The sequence below is a fragment of the Apteryx mantelli genome, chromosome 15, assembly GCF_036417845.1.
Source record: "Apteryx mantelli isolate bAptMan1 chromosome 15, bAptMan1.hap1, whole genome shotgun sequence".
Taxonomy (NCBI): Eukaryota; Metazoa; Chordata; class Aves; order Apterygiformes; family Apterygidae; genus Apteryx; species Apteryx mantelli.
The window spans coordinates 3,489,083-3,506,212 of record NC_089992.1 but is presented as its reverse complement, the minus strand read 5'-3'; the positions used below and the strand labels follow the sequence as shown (position 1 = coordinate 3,506,212).

At 42.9% G+C, this 17,130-nt stretch overlaps 1 protein-coding gene across 1 annotated transcript; it reads right to left on the bottom strand.

Moving 5' to 3' along the window:
* Positions 1–60: 60 nt before the first annotated feature.
* On the bottom strand, positions 61–13,512 carry INTS14 (integrator complex subunit 14). Its single transcript, XM_067305257.1, has 12 exons — positions 13,494–13,512; positions 12,792–13,059; positions 11,067–11,174; positions 9,007–9,162; positions 7,614–7,732; positions 7,033–7,175; positions 4,662–4,754; positions 2,929–3,073; positions 2,558–2,691; positions 2,335–2,453; positions 1,908–1,973; positions 61–905 (listed from the first exon to the last, which is right to left on the bottom strand). Exons 2-12 carry the CDS (start codon positions 13,011–13,013, stop codon positions 654–656), a joined length of 1,557 nt encoding a protein of 518 aa, XP_067161358.1. The 5' UTR covers positions 13,014–13,059; positions 13,494–13,512; the 3' UTR covers positions 61–653.
* Positions 13,513–17,130: the final 3,618 nt, after the last annotated feature.

Here is a 17,130-nt window from a genome sequence, read left to right as displayed (position 1 = left end):
GTGACATTAAGCATACACACAGCAAAGTTGCCATGAAAATGGAATGAAAACAACTAAGTATTCATTAAGAATTACTCTTTATTAATATTACACAAATAAAAAACTGCCTTTTCAAAAGATTACGTTACTTCCACAAGCATAAGCACTGCAATGCAAGTGCTTATGTTCATTACTGCAGTACAGACTAACTTTCAAGTCAGGCATAACATTAGTGATGTCACCCTGAAGTTATCTGTGTATGATTTTGCACAGTGATTCTCACACATTCTTTGGACAATTCAAATCCAAGTGTAAAACAGTAGTAGCTGCCTTTTTGGACACTTTTACCAGTGAATTCATTTAGTAACCATGTTTTGGGGAGGCCAAAAGCCACAAGCAGTATTTTCTTTCTCTTTCCTCACATGTACTAAATAACTTCCACCCATTATCCAACACCATATTTGACTCTGGGACACTTAACAGCGTGGTTTCCAGGTCTGACTAAAACCACCACAAATTAGCTAAGTTTATTCAGAGAGCACTGATGCAAATAAGGGACCCTGTTTGCATAGGAAGGTTTCCAAACGGTAATTAAACAGGTCCCAGAAGTAAAGAGGACAAGATAATTTGAACCACTTGAGTCTTCATTTATAGGAGTTTCCAAAATGGAGACTTCACATTCTTTCAGTGCTGCTACCGGAAAAGTCTGTCTGCAGAGGAGCAATGTTATGATCATAAGCAGCATATTCTGATGCCCCAGTACTTGCCACCTTGAGCTGCTGAGCAGCATGTGTGAGCTGAAACGCTGCATCAGGATGAGCGGTGTCCGGAAGCAGGGTGCACTCCCGCTCCAGCATGTCTGCCACACCTTTCAAGAGGTCCAAAAAGCCAAAGGCCAGAGCTGCCTTTCGTAAACGGTTAAGTTCCTGCAAGGAAGGAAAATTCCTTTTAAAGCCACTGTGAGGCTTTACATCATAAACTTTTTTTTAATTTTTTTAAATGCAAACTTGTTCACTTACGGGAAAATAACTTGAGCTATCTGTAGAACTGCTGGAAACTGCTCAGCTGCTCATGAGCTGAAAATGCTTCAGGGCACAGTGACATACAGTAACATTATGGTGACAGAGCTAAGCAGTGCTGGTTTTCCCTTGCTCCCTTCCTGGACACCCTCTAATTCTCCCTTATCCCTTTGTGCATTCAGCTCTGTGCCTGCCTGTTCTGCCTGTGTCCCAACTGGGGTTAGCCTCCAACTTGGACTTTACTGACTGCTGACTTTAACCACAGTGTCTAGCAAAATTTATATATATTAATTTTTCTTCATTGTAAACTTATGACAATGGCCTGTGTGCATTTAGACATCGTATTCATTCTTAAAGTCTCTAAGGGTTACAGTAATAAACTGCTTCAGTACTAAGCTTACAAGAGGAACAACAATTGCCTCCAGCTACAGTCTAGATTATGGAGTGTTATGACGTGGCCAAATTTGCCTGGAATTTTGTGTTTCTCTGCTTCACTGGTAGGAAAAACATAGGAGACAGTTGCAGTGCAATGTTTATGACACAGAATGACATCTGTGTCCTGATTCTGGTCTGATCCCTCAGTTTATTTCTGCCCGGACAACAGTATAAAATCTGCAAATAGATTCACCACAGATGTAGCAGGGATCATGAGAGACACCTGTAAACATGACACTTCTTTGCCACCTTGCCACAGAATGTGATGGTGGGAAACCAGACCCCCTGCCTCACCTTAGCTAGTCTGTAAAATGGACCATTCAGGTGCCTCCTTCCTTACAGGACAATGTGTGCTTTTGCAAAGCCCTACAAGCTCTGCACAGGACATCCTACAGAAACAGACAGTATGCGCTCCTCTCTCAGATGCATCACTGTCACTATGGATCAAACTTGCGCTGGCCTGTAACATCTTACTTTATAGAATGTTTGCGTCTTCTCGGGGAGCTTCCTTGCATTTCTCAAGATCTTCTGTACATCTGTCTGCAGAAAAGAAAAAAAGATATTGGCAACTGTTAGGGAATCTGCAGAAAAGAATCCTCAACTATTTATTGATAAATAATCCTCATCATTAACAGGACTGCAACTCGTGGAGGCTAAAACATAAAACGGTAATTACACTAAATCCAATAAACTAAGCCAGATGCTACACTAGAGACATAGCTTTCATTAAATAAACTATGCTTTCTGATTGCATTTTAATCATGACACTTTAAAGAGGCAGCATTTATAAAAATAAAAGAAAAGCAATTACGTTAAATGGACAGACACAGGCTCCACTTCACTGGTGAGACAGATACTGCTGACTCAAGTAAAGCATCAAGTCCAAAGCCTGTATCATTACCTGGAGGCCACTTGGTTTAATCCATACAGTAACATTCTGTGCATAACTGCGCTTGTTTTTGGGTTGCAAGGGGAAAGGGCTCTTATTGTCATCCTCTCCATAAGGATTTTCTTTTGCATCTGGGAGGGATGGAAAAGAAATTTAATAAATAAGACCTGGCAAGGTCATTCATGCAAGAAAACAGTGAATGCACAACAGGTATTCAAAAGAGTGTGACTAGTACCTGAAATAGGTCCAAGCTGTGCCATCTTCCCCAGCCATGGAAGGGGCTCAGGACCAGGTTCAAAGAGTGACATCATGAGGTTTGATTTCTTCTTACTATCAGCTTGTGAATAGAGCATTCCATACCACTCTGGCCTATTGAAAAGAGCAAATCCCAAAGGCTGAAAAGTGCCTACCCCTCTTTGCCTAGAATTTGCCTTCCTCCCACTGTGTGGAGGCTATTGTTTTCATTATTTGCAATTTATACTGGCAGATACATATCCACATAATAAAAATCCACAGCTTTGTCTAGCAATGCAGAGTTCTGTACAGAGTAAAGTCTGAATCAGCAAAGAAAAAGGGATTTTTTCAGGCAGACATCCAGCTCCATACCCCAACTGGACGACAGCCACCATGCCCTCCACTTTCAGGCTCCCATGTAACAAAACACAGAAGTTGGGGATTTTCCCAGCGATCTGATTAGCTGAATTTTCATCTTCAGTGTCATCCGTTATCCCAGGTCCCACCTCATCACCTTCTGGAGAAGAAGAAAAGAAAACCAAGGGGCAGCATGGGAGTAAATTCAAACATACTATTTCTATTTCCATCACACTTATCAACCTGTGTCTTCTGTAATGCAAGAGTTTCCAGCACCAAGCAGCATTCTGCCATGCAACTTTTTTCATGCTTGTCTGTTTTCCTTCCTTCAGAAAAGGCTCTGGATGTGAGAGCTGGCGGTATTTTAATATTATACTTTCTGAACACAACCACCAGCTTTTCTCACAGCAGCAAGGGCTGAAGAGACTACTGTATCCCAACCTCCCAGCCACCGGGCTGCAGGTCTCTGATCTGCTCACTGAGCTCTCGGTATAATCACTCCCTAGCCTGTGTCAGTCGAAATGAGTCGGGTTAACAAAGACCCACTATTTAAACTAACCCAACTCATTTTCAGTGAGCAAGCAAACCTGAGGGGGGAGGTAATCCCACATGAGGGAGCAATAAAAGGCAGCCCCAGAGGTGGCAGTGAGTGGCAAACCCTCCAGCTGCAGCTGGGTAAGGCTGAATCACAACAGCCCTGTTAGAGAAGCCAAGCTTCAGGTAATCCTCCTGTAGAATGAACAGCTGCTAAATGAACTGTAGGGGCAAAGTGGCATTATAATGTTATAGAATTATTCTATTGTTCCCTATTCACAAAACTTCACAGAGTTATCCATTGTGCAGGAAAACCCTCAGCTTTGAAGAAACTAGCAGTGAAATAAAAAGGCACCAATATTTTGGCAATGACCACATGGCTGCTTCTGAACCAAAAGCATTCTGAATTTCAAGTCCTCTCCTCACATGTTCCTACGCACTTTGTCATCATTATGACAAACTTAGTATGTTTTAGCAGCTGGAATGCAGCTGTGATTTAACTGCCAATATCTTCTAAGATGAAAGGCCTAGCAGGATAAGAGGGCTAATACAGAGATGAAAACACATCCGGCACTTTCAATCTTCTTCACCAAGAGGTATCTCAGTTTCTCTTTGTGCCACTCCAAAGCCAGGACAAAAGGAAAGGGAAGTCCTTTTTAACACACGCCGAGGCACACTAGCAGATGCAAGTCAAGAACATACTCACCCATCCTCAAAGCCTAGAGCAGTTATTTAGGTATATACATATGTATATATATATATACACCTGGCCCCAATGAGCAGCAACTAATGCACTGAACTGAGCAATCTAGTTGTTATTAACACCAGATTTTTTACAACAACAAATCTTTCCAAGAAAGAAATTGGAAGCAGGCATTAAGTATTCATCGTGCACCACATATTTCCTGGCCTATAACTATTTTTAGCTCTAAGTTTAGCAAGTTCTATTAATAACGATGCTATAAGGACACTGTTTCCTCTATCATTTCTTTTTTTTCTGTACAGATGAACTTTTCAAAGAACATATCATTTAGAAAAAGTAAGTAAAGAGCTTGTGTTCAAGGTTTTGATTTTCATGTAACTACGCAAACATGTCTTCAGAGATATCTGACCTTCAGAAGAAGCATAAAACCTTTGCTTCTAATCTAAACCACCACAGCCATTGGAGGGGAAGCTTAAAGCAGTGTTTGCTACAAGAAACAAAACTTGCTCACCTCTGTTAAGTGCAATGGGCAATACCAAGTGTCTGGATAAGACAGGAGGGCTAGAAATGTCAGCTATATCTACAAAACCAACAATTTCTAGATCTGTAGGGAGACAAGAGGTTTAAGTCAGTTTTCAAAATAGCTGAAATGTATTCAGAGTCAATTTAGTATTACCACTTCTTACACCACTCTAAGTTTTCTGAAGCAGTGACTAGACTACAACAGAGCCCCAACCTTGTTTGGGGTCTCTAGGTGTTATTGAAACACAAACATTCATACACAGTACCATGACACTTCAAGATGAGAATGTAATTTCCATCAGACACATAATGCTATCCACCAACTGTGTTTCTGGATACATAGGGAATCATGCACATTGTTTTTACACTGTACCCAATTGCCTTTTTATAAATTCAAAAGGAGAGAAAATACAGGTTCTCTATAAGGATAAAAAGGTGTAGATGGACTAAACCAAATCTACCAGCTTTGAACTGGCACCACAGAATCTGCAGGAATTCCCATCAATTCTCTCACAAGGTTAGCCCTAAGGGGCCCGTTCCCAGGACTGGGAAGACTGACTTGCGGTTCTTCAGTTTTATACACCCTCAAGCAGTTCAAATGCAGCTCCATCGCATAAGAAGTGGTGGGTGTTTACTGGTACCAGATTGAGGCAGCCCAGCCCTGTCATCCATACCCAGCCTTGCCCCATTATATCAGCTGCAGTGAAATCCATGAAAGCAAATGTCATCTCCTCCTTGTGTTCCACTCCTAGAGCTCCCCCACGTCTTAGCTGCAAGGAACCAGGAAGCACAGCCTTCTCCTTGACAGCCCAAGCAAAGGACCTGGCCCAAAGGCAATTCAGTTGATTTTTACCCATAGCTGAATAAAGAACACTTGATTGAAGCCATAGAGGAATTCAGGGACCGAGTGCATCATATACTGCATTTTAATGCACATAGAACAAAATCTCTTTCATGCCAAATTCATATCTTTGGAATGACAGGAGGAGTTCCAACATTAAGTTCAACGGAAAGCCTCCCTCCTCAAGACAGACTTCATGCTCTTTTTCTTTGCTTTTGCTGTTTTGGCACAGACACATTCAAACCTATTTAAACAGTATGCAGCTGCAAATAAAAAGTGGCATTACAGTGTGATCCACCCCAAGTGAAAAATGCTTTTCTCTTGCATATTAAAAAAAAAAAAAAAAGACAATCACGATGGCAGTAATTTATGGGTTGCAGTTCACTTCCTTGCAATTCCTTTTGCCACTATCGTGTACTTATTCACATGCAAGCTGTGCACCTGTTGTTGAAGAACACAAGAAGTCTGCAGGGCATATCCAGGAAATTAAGTTACTAGTAGAAGTAAAAGCTCAAGGAGAGGCATCATCGGTTATCCAGAGGGACACAGAGGCATACAGTCTAATGAAGTCACTCTCTTCGCACTACACAGACAGCACAAAGCCCTCAGGAACTCCCATCAACTCTCTTGCAGACTTAGCCACACCGAGGTGTCACCAACACTAAGGATGTCAGCCTTTGGCTCAAGAGCCACAGCACTCTACCACCAGATTGGAAAGAACAAAAACAAAATGCATGTGGCCAAGTGCACTGCAGAGATGCCGAGAGTAATTCTGATGCTACAATTCAAATTCACTCTCTAGGGCAAAGCAGTGAAGGTCAGTGTACTCTCTCTAAGAGCTGTACCTAGCCATTTGCAAGTCACAGGCATAGACTAGCTAGACTACTTTCCATGCACAGGTGCAGTATCCAGCAAAGGGAGGGCTGAGAAAGGTTTTCTTTGCACAGTAATTTTTTAAAATAATTTAATATTGGTGAGAAGTGCCAGAATGACAGACACAAACAATACAGACACAGACTTTTTAAAATCTCCAGCTTTACCCACACTACCTCACCAACATTTCTCAATCCCACCTCTAGTGTAATCCTCAAAGAGACCACCAGAAAGATGCCAGTTTATCTCATCTGAGAGCATGGGGTCTTTTTGTGAAAGGCAATCCTAACATCAAATGCAGCCCATTCTCAAACACACCACTCCTATACTCCATGAAGCTTATGAGGGCAATCTTGGAGAGCAGCCCATGGCTGTCTTCCACAGTCCCTACCCCTAGAAATTGGCACTTCGGGCTTTGAGAGTGCCTCTACCTTACTCCAGTCCTTTCACCAGGTACATGTGGCTGAAACAGGATGAGATTCTTGTCCCATGGTGCCACATATACCAAGCAATTACACTGGTGGTGACTGTGTTCCTTGCAGGTCAGAGAGCAAGTGGATGAAATAGTAACTACACAGGATAAGAGTTGGCAGTGAAACAGTAAAAATCAAATGGATTTAAGTAAAAAACAAAGAAGATGTGTTACCTGTATTAATTGCTTTAGGGATGGGGTCTATTTCCTCATCTATAATGAAAGGTTCTGGTCTGGGAAATACTTGCACATCAGATGTTAAGTGGCCACACTTAAGAACAGCGTGGAATGGTGTATAAGCCACGTCTATTAGCTTTCTAGAACATGATCAGTTATAATTAGGGAAAAAATAATACATATCAAATGAAAGTTATTTAAGTTTGTCTAAAGCACACTAAGCTCCCAAAACTTTATTCTTCTGTTTTAACTACAGTTAATTCAATAGTTCTAGCATTGCCAAATTATGACACAAAGCAGCACATTATCATACTGATGGCGAATTAACATCAATTCTAGAAATTAGTATCTCCTATCACCCAATCATAACAGATGTTATGGTTTAGCTACAGAACTATTAAAATAAATCTTGACCTTAACCAGTGAAGGTCAAGATTAAAATACAGTTAACATGATAATTGACTAAAAGAAAAAAAGATTAATCATATATATAATTGGATTTTTTGTTCTATTTGTTTTCCTTTACAGATACTAACTGAAAACCTTCACAATGGCATGTTATCCACACATCTACTAACCCAAACATAGACTGCACATTCTTCAAGCAAAGAGGTCCATCGATAGTAAAAATCTGCCCTTCTCCATTGTTTAAATCTATGAGCCGTTCCAGACAGTCCAAGGAATCTGTGCTCTGAAGCTGCACAAAAATAAAGTGAAATGTTTTTGTTAAGCTTTGTCTTTACTCTCCTCTTCTTAAATAGCATGAGTTACAGAAAATCTACACAACACAGCAAAAAGTCTGACTGGATGCTATCACGATTTTTCATCATCTTACTTCTTTCTAAATAAACCAATATTCTTTTTCTCTCAGGAAACGTACTCCTAACGTTACATTTGTATTAGCCCAGAGACAGTACTTGGCCCAGTAACAAATAATACATTGCTTTATCATGTTAGATTCTGCTCTGAAGGCAGATTCAAGCAATCAGTAATCTCAGAAGCTCTCAAGTCTTCAAGAGTACAGGAATGCCTTAAATAACATAATATTTTATTGGTAATTGTAAGTTTCCAGCTCCTTTAGAATAATGTAATCTTTAAGAGGCAAGGCAGATATAATTCCCTTTGAGTAGCATGGTTGTGAAAGCACTTAAACTTATCAGTAATAAAAGATTTACTTTAAACATTTTCCCAGTTATTCTGATTTGTAAACAACACTTTAACTCATCAGCTTAGTCAAGAGGATCAGCCCTGACAGAGACCTTGAAGCTGAAATATCTATTGCCTGTCTAAGTAGAAAATCCTTCTGCCCATGATGAAAAAATGTAGGTGTCAAGGTAAAAGTGATACTATTAATAAAATCTAATTTAAGGAACTTCAGTCTATATAAGCTTCGTTTTAAACATTTTTATTCAACAGAATTTTAAATACTGCTACGATCTTTAAAGACGGTACTGAGATTTTCAAAGGTACCTGAAGAGAACGAAAACAGTCACCTTTCCTTCAAAATGGACAGAAGTTGTTTGAACACTCCATCTCAGAGACTTAGTTCAGCTCATTCACATTTCTAAATAAAGTTGCTGTTGTTTTAGGTGTTGAGTATCTTTGAAACAGAAGTCATTTACTTAAGAATTTAACTGTACATTAAGAAAAGCCCACAAAAATGTTTGAGGTAATTAATGCAGTAAAGGTATCAATACAAATAGTGAAATGAAAATTATATAAAGTTCCCCAGGGATAAACTGTCATGATTTATAAAGACCTGGAACCTCATAATCTAAGCACAACAATAAACTTTAAAAAAGATACTACAGTTAAATTTCACCAAATAATTAACACTAAGTCCAGAACGTCAACTAAGCACTAAAATTAAGCACAAGAACGTCAAAGTAAGTTTTGTGATGCACATGTGATCCGATAAGAACATTAATTATCCAGTATAACAAAAAAGAAAGTATATGTTAAAGACATCACCTCCTCCAGATTTGCCATGCACATGACATATAACTTGGACGGGAAAGGGAAAGGCAGTGGAAATCGGTTGCTTTCACTTCGCTGGTTGTGAGTAGCTAGCGAGTGCCGTAGGGAGCCTCTGCCAATCCCTAAGCAGCCATCAGTGACAAGAACAACCTTGAATGAAAAATGATAGATTAGCATTTTCAAATAAAGATATGTTTCCACCTGCAGAGAGCAACTATGCACCAACACTAGTCTTTCTAGCAGCATGCATTTCTGTACTGAAAATCCCTGCTCACACTGGCATTTCCTCCACTGAGCTAGATGAAGGATTGTAAGCAATGTCTTCAGAACTAAGCACATAAATGAAAAATTACAGATTTAACCATTACAATTTAAATTACAAGCACAATAAATATGCATTTTGTTGTAATTAGGCAATTGCACTAGAATTTAAATTCCATAGCCATAAACATATCATGCTGTGCATAAACATGGCCATTTTTAAGTGTACACTAGAAGTGCAGTGACTACACAGCCAGAAAAGCTGACGGACTTGAGAACCTTGGGAATTAAGTTGCAAAATAAAGCAAACTACGATCATTTCTTTGCAGAATCTGGACAGCAGTCCAAATCTTACTACAAACTACAGAAGCCATACAAAGACTAACATTAATTACCTTAATTCTTTGCTAACAAATACAGTTGCAGTGCATTCACATTTTGCAACAAAACTATTAAAACAAAATATACATTTTTCCATTCAATTACATGTCCAAAGTCACTCTCTGTAGAAACCTGCCCTGATAGGTTGCATTAAATAATGGAATTATTTACATTTGCTGGAATTATTTAATGGAATTATTTAATTTGATGATTTAATTTACATTTAGTCATTTCTAGTATAGCAAAATAGCTGTTCTTTCAACATCGTACAGCAACAGCAGGCATTATTTTTTCTGAGAAGGGAGGAAAATAAAATCCAGCTGAAACTAATGCATATCCATTACATCCAGATTTTTATTTTCTCCTAATCTCAATCTATCTCTTTTGCAGTCTCTTCAGTAATTGTGTTTGAACTGTTACCAGCAATATTCTTTACTATTACAAGATTACACGCAATACATTTCCCATTGCCTTTCATCATTCAATAACCTGATGTTCTAGTACAATGGCCTATGATATAAATGAGAGATCAAACTGTTGAGATCTAATCTATGCTTGGTTTTTACATCTGTCTAGTACTTCACTTTGAATGTCTGCTTTTTCAAGGTGCCTTTTATTCTGGCTAGACTATGAAGCATTTTGTCTAGACAAAGAACTGATTTTCTTTTGTCTCCTTATGGAATATTGTTTGAGAGATGTTCCTAGCTCAATGAGCTGCAAAATTACTGAACTTAAATCCTAACCCAAAGAGCAGCAGGCTCTTCATGTCTCAAAAACTGAGGGTTAAAAGCAGACTTTGCCATAAGAAGCAGCAAATTCAGAAGGCTGAGAGCTGCAATGACTGAATGGAGTATGCAAGCAGATGCATGCAAAATGACTCATAAGGGAAAGAAGACAGATCAAAATACACTCAGTAGTCAGCCTTGCTGCTGCTTGAGACCTGGGACTGTTGTGGGGTCTGGAGATCATCAGGTGCTGCAGGGTAAAGGTTACTGCATGTGTGACTACAGCCTTTCCAAGCTGGCTGAGGTTCCTAGAGCAGTAGATTGCACTCAGGTCAAACATCAGGCATCCAAAAAGATACTTCCGGGAAAAAATTGCTAACATGCAGGTGCACAAGGAGAGCATCACTGATATGCAATATCCCCAAACACTTCTCTCTCCACTACAGTAACACATTCGGACAGAAAACCATCCAGGTTTTTGCTGTTTAGTATTTTAATAGAGCACCTTCTCCTGTTCATATCCTAGAGCATATCCAAAATACTAGTTCTTTAACTTCCTGTAGCACCAGCATACCTGAGAGTATTCAAAAAGTCTCAAAACACATTTACATTTCTTTCTGAAATTTACAGGGATTACTAAGTATACGCTAGATCCTGAGTATAGTGAACATCAGCAACCAGTCATACCTGGCAAGGAATTGCTGCACCCCATTCCTGCTGGACAATATTGCAAACCCCAAGCAGCGCTGATTCTAAACATGTTTTGTCATAATCATCCATGTTACTTAGGGCTTCCTGTAAAAACAAATAGTACAATAACTGCTAGGTGAAATATCGCTATCAGGAAACACAGAACAGTCATTCACAATTCTGTGGTAAGTAAATACGTTTGTTTTGCATTATACCACACTGCAAAGTGCTGTGTTCTTATATATGGCCTGCAAGGTGAAAAAACGATACGATAAAGTAGTGAAAGGTATCATGAGACAAGCATGAAAGCTGATTTTGAAGAAACTATAGTGTGAACACAGCTCTTCAAGAAAAAAAGCAACATCCATTACAGATCTCCAAGAAACAATAAAGTCAAAATCTGAAGCAATGCCTAATGTAAAACAAACTATCTATTTCCATTTCTGTTCCAGAATATGAGAGAAACACAACACTTTGCCTTCCTGGAGAACATTCCAGCCAAACAGCTCCAAATACACTGCAAACAACCACCACCTCATTGCTCAAACCGAGTCGTATTTGCTTTTTGCATATTAGTCCACCGAAGGGACCGGGAGCATGTGACATTTCAGAGCATAATGTTTGGTGGCCTCACAATACAGCTCCGTGGAATTCAGCTTAGAAAAACCTCCCAGGTGTCACAACAATTTTAACTTCTTAGAGATTCAGGAAGTAGGCCACAAGGAGCTTATCTCACAAAAACTCTTTGGCAGAGAGAGTAACAGAATCCCAAACTCTCATATCCACCTCCTGTGCCTTTAACCATAAATTAGTTTTTCCTCCTTAAAATGAACACTTCACACTGCTTTAACACAGCATTGTAACAAGGGTGCAACTGTAAAACTGACGTGCTGGAGGAGCTTGGTTGGACTCTTTCCTTTCAGAGATTCCCAAAGCAAAATCTTAAGGATGAAAGAGATATAAACAAAAGAGAACGCACTGGCATTCTTCTAGTAAAATGAAACCGTAACAGAAAATATCTTTTAAAATATGTTTGTCCCATGACTGACAAACCTAAAACATGGTGCCCTGTGACCACGACATGTCATTTCTTCTTGACCCTATAAATGATAATCTGATAAATATGTGCAACTTTTACTGGGTCCAGAGACTTTGAGCGCCTAACAGCATTCATAAGAAACTTCCCTCTCAGCCTCTCTCCATTTATCCCCCCACACACTTCCCACAACATCTGCAAGACCTGAAACCCTTTTATTCTCATTCTCACCCTACTTCAACTGTTACCCACTGTAAAACACATCTTCCCTCTACCAAATCGCTTCATTCAAAACCTTTCTAAATGCTTGTCTGCTGCATCATTTATCAAGATCAAATCAACAACTAGAGACAAAAACGTGAATGTCCCAGAACCACCAGAATTTGTAAAAGCTTCATCGGGCAGCCCTGTCATCCTGCCTGTCTCCAGCTCCGCTTTTAAGTTAATTAACCACGTTTCAGAGGTCATCTGCAAAGGCACTGATTTTGGAGGTAGTACAACGCATCAAACACATTGGTTTCACCTACCTTTAAAATACGGATAAAACATTCAATTCAAGATGCTCTTACAACGCACTGCGCGCGGGACGATACGAAATCCCGCAATTTCCCTACGATCACGAAGCATGAACAGCCCTTAACATCAGCAGCTGACCGACCTGGGTCGGTCACAACCCCAAACCCTACCTGCAGCGTGTTGTAGTCTCTCGTGAAGGGCACCATCAGCTCCCAGAGCGACGAGAACACCACCAGGGCCGTGAACTCCAGCTTGTAGTTGGTCGCCATGTGCTCGAAGAGCATGGTGAGGCCGTGGACAGCCAGGTGCTTCCGCTGATACTCCTCGGAGCCCTCCACCGAGACGGGCCGCGTCATGGAGAGCGACACGTCCATCACCACCACCGTCGGCATGGTCACCCTTCTTCTCCCGGTTATCGAGGCGGAGGAGAACAATTCACTGCACCGAGAGGGGGCAAGAAAAAAGGCGGCAAAGGATTAGCGAGGCTGCAGCCACATGGAGCGACGCGTCGCCCCGACCGCCGGCCCCAAGCCCTGCGGGGCGGCGGGGGGCTAAGGCCGCGCCGGGGAACAAGCTGAATTAACGCTTCGTCTCCCTGCCACCCAAGCGGGATTTGGCAGGGGTTAAGCCGGAATATGCACTTAAGGAAGAAGCAAGCTCCGCTCCCGAGCGGCCCAGCAGAGACCGGCGGAGTGCGGTGCCGCGAAACGGCGCGCGCGGCCTGGGCTGGGCTGGGCGCTGAGGGGGCCCCGGGGGCGCGGAGAGACCCTGCGGCGGGACCCGGCCGGGGGAGCCGCCCCCGCTGCGGCCCGCTCCCCGCAGCCGCCGCCAGGGGAAGGGCGCGGGGTGCCGCGGCCCGGCGCCCGCCTCACCCGCCGCCATGAGTCCGCCCGCGAAAGCGGCCCCCGGAACGGCGCGGCCGCGCGCGAAGGGGCCGGGCCGGGCCGCCGCCTCCCTCCCTCCCGCCATCAGCCTCACCGGGCTCGGGGAAAGCAGGGTTTTAATTCAAAGCGCCCAGGCGGTGCCGCTCCGAAGGCAGCGGGTGACAAGCCGGAGAGGCCCTGCGGCGGCGGGGCGAGCTCCCCGCCATGCCGGCCCACGCGCCCGGAGAGCCAAAGCACGGCCGGAGCGGCCCGGCAGGTCGCTGGGACTGGTGCTGTAGCCTTTCCAGTCCACCTAATGCTTGTCAGCTGTATAAATAAAGGGAAAGACGGGTTCTTGCATACGAGACCGGTGCTCGCTCTCAGGAATTTGTGCTTGGGCCACAGATGCGAGAGGCAGCCTCTCCTGAAGGGTGGCCGCAGCCCGGGAGTTAACGCAGGGGGGGCAGCCAGCCTGCCGCGGGCTTGGGGGGAGGTGGAGTGCGCCTTGCAAACAAAACCGAGCTCTTCGGCTCAGGCTTTCAGCTCCAAAGGTTCCCAGTTTGGCCCCCAATGCCCCCTACAGCGGTGGCCCCGCTGTGACCAGCCTCTTCCGAGCCAGGGAGGTTACTGCTGCCTTCTCCCCTGCAGAGCGCGACTTCCTCCCACCTCCACGTTGTGTGTTTTGACTATGTTCTTGGGGATAATCTCAAGGGATTACTGCATCCCCCTGATCTGACACAGACAGGGGTTTTCAGTCACCGAACAGACATCAGGGAGCTGGAGAAATCTCCTAAAAAACGCAAGAAATCACTTCAGAAGGCTCTGGCACAGAAGGCACGAGGTCTGACTAACTCCAGAGATTCAGCAGGGCAAGGAGAAAGGGCCTTTTCTCCCCTCTTTAACGAAAGTGTCACTCAAGGGATGGGTATGGGAAGGAGCGAAGGCTGCTCTCAGCAAAGGTGTCACCCAGTCCCCAGCTCTCGTATGCTGTTCGGTTGGGACTGCCGCCCGCCTGAGCTAGACTGGAAGCGAGAACAGAGGGATCAGAGGCTGCATAACCCAGTCTCACCGTACTCGGCAAACCATTAGTCCAACCTTTAGCTCGGGAGGTTGCCGGAGCAGCCATCTGTGTTGGTTCTACTGCAGCTGCCTTAGCCAGAGAAAAATGCGGTGGAGGGCAACCTACAGCATTCCCCTTTCCACGTGCATAATCTGGGATTAAAAAAAAAACCAAACAGATTCTTGATTTCAGACAACAACCTGATAATGTACAGTATTTCCCATCACAAACTCTCTGCAGAGCACGCAGCATTATTTAAAATGTTAACTACCATGCTTACAATAATGGTGTGTGAATTCAGTGCGTAGAACAAAGTAAGGTATTTTATGTCCCAAATCCTTAGGGCCCAGTGCCAGTTTAGGCTTCTTTACATAACTTATTCTGTGAAACAATCCCCTGCAACACCAAAACACATTAGCACTCAGACAGACTGGGCACGGTAAGGAAGAACTGACGCCCCACTGCTAGTCTTCCCTGTTCAGGCAGTCAGGGCTTTGTACTGTCTTTGTAAGCACGCAGGATTGCATCCAGACTCCAACACTTGCCTGTTCTGCTTGAAACAGTCTGCAGAATTCTGTACTTTGGCCAACCATGCAGGTTCAAAAGATATAGAAAACACTTACGTCACATTTGGGATCTTTTTTCTAAAGAGAGAAATTGCAAATGGATATTTCTGTTGAACTAAAGCAGGAAAGTACTTTCAGAATTCAAGAATAGTCAGAAGGAATTAAAACCAGATCTAAATTTAGAGATGGAGCATTTCCAGCATTCGGAATGAGAACAGTACCTGCAAACTTCCCCAAAGTGCCTAAGAAACAGCTAGCAGGCCCAGATGAAATCCTTGTTGAGGCAAGCAACTTTTACATTTCCAGGAAGTTTAGAAATCCCTGCTGCAACACTCATGCTTGGAATGGCAATGTGGTTTGAAGTGACCAAGAACTTAAAATACTCAGAAGATCCAGAAGCTTTTTCCCTAAGGAAGCCTAAGAAAACTGTCATCAAATACCATTAATTGCAAAAGACAGGCTGCAGCAAGGACTTATGGAGCTCAAAATTACCTTGGAAAGGAAGGTCAAGGGAACACAGCAGAAGGCAGGTTCTTGGATATGAAACTGGGCTAGTCAGAAGAATTGAGTAAAAACAGATAATTTATAATTGCTGATTTCATGAGGTCAAGAAACCTCTCCAAAAATAATTTGCCAATAAACATGAATTCTTCATCACAAAAGTGCATCAGAGGAAAAAAATAACCACTGGAAAAGAAACAGCCCTGGGAAACCAATCACTTGGAGCCCTGAAAACAGCCTGATTTCTGATACGCATGAAGTGTCTAACCAGAATCATTATAACCTGAATCTGAAATTCATGACATTTTGCACAATTGTAAAATGGTATTTTCATCATTAAAACAAAACTGTAATACTGCATACATTACAAAAAGTAGTTCAGTTAGATGCCAGTATTATGAAAAATACTGCCACAATATAGATTGTTATACAGAGAAAAAAAAAATAAGAAAAAGCATCACAGTTGGCTCATGGAACCTCCCAATTAAGTAAATACAGGAGTAAGGATGGAGGGTTCAACAAACTCTGTGGGAAAGCTTGGAGGTACGTACCCCTGCAAGACTGTCTCTACTCAGACAAGAGGAGCAGCACGAGACAACAGTTTGCTTTAAAAAACATCGAATCATCATTTTTTCATTCCCCTGTGACAAAACAGCTCACCAGAGTTTCATGAAATCCTTGGCTGTTAACATTATTGTTTCTCCCGTCGTGGGGCCGTGCCACAACGGTGCCACTCGGTGCAAAGGAGTTACTGCCACCACCCTCAGGCTGCCCCGCCAGCTAGGGGCAGCCTGCGCTCAGGGCCCTGCGGCCGTCCCTCTGCCTGGGTGATCCTGACGTGGCAGCTCAGGGATTTCTCCAGGAGAGAGAGAGTTTTCAACCTGCCTCTGGCAGTGCAAAGCAGACTTAAATTGTGGCAAAGGCCAGCAAAGCTTGGCCCAGCAGGGCTGCCTGCCTGGCCTGTCCGATGTATGGGACACTTCCAAACGAAGCTCTGTGCAAAAGAGCCTGCTAACAGTAGGGGAAAGTCTCGTGTTGAGGTGACCATGCTCCATGCAGAGGGGCAACTGATTTACCCCCAGCAGCAGACTGCCCTCCATAGCTGCCATCAGAATAATACATTTCTCAGAGTAGGTGCTTTCATTTTGTGGGTTGTAAGGGAGATGATCAGCTGCCCTGCTAATGAGAATAACCTATAGTAGCAAAGATATTGGCTTCAGAGATAGACCCAAACCTATGCAATACTATTTAATCTTCTTAGGGACTGCAGGTATTAAATTGGATTGGCTCTTCCACCAGTAATATGTCCTTCACACCTGACCCTCTCTTGAATTAGAATTTAGCTAGGAGAGGCATAGTGAAAATGGGATCATTTTCATCTGCCTCTCTCTGCAACAGCATCTCCCATCTGGCTGTTAACTACCAAAGAAGCATCCAGCACTACCCACAGCTGTTGGTACTCCCCTTCCTCCTGAACAGCATCTTCTGAAGGTAAGCTGTGGAGATCCCTATGATTGCT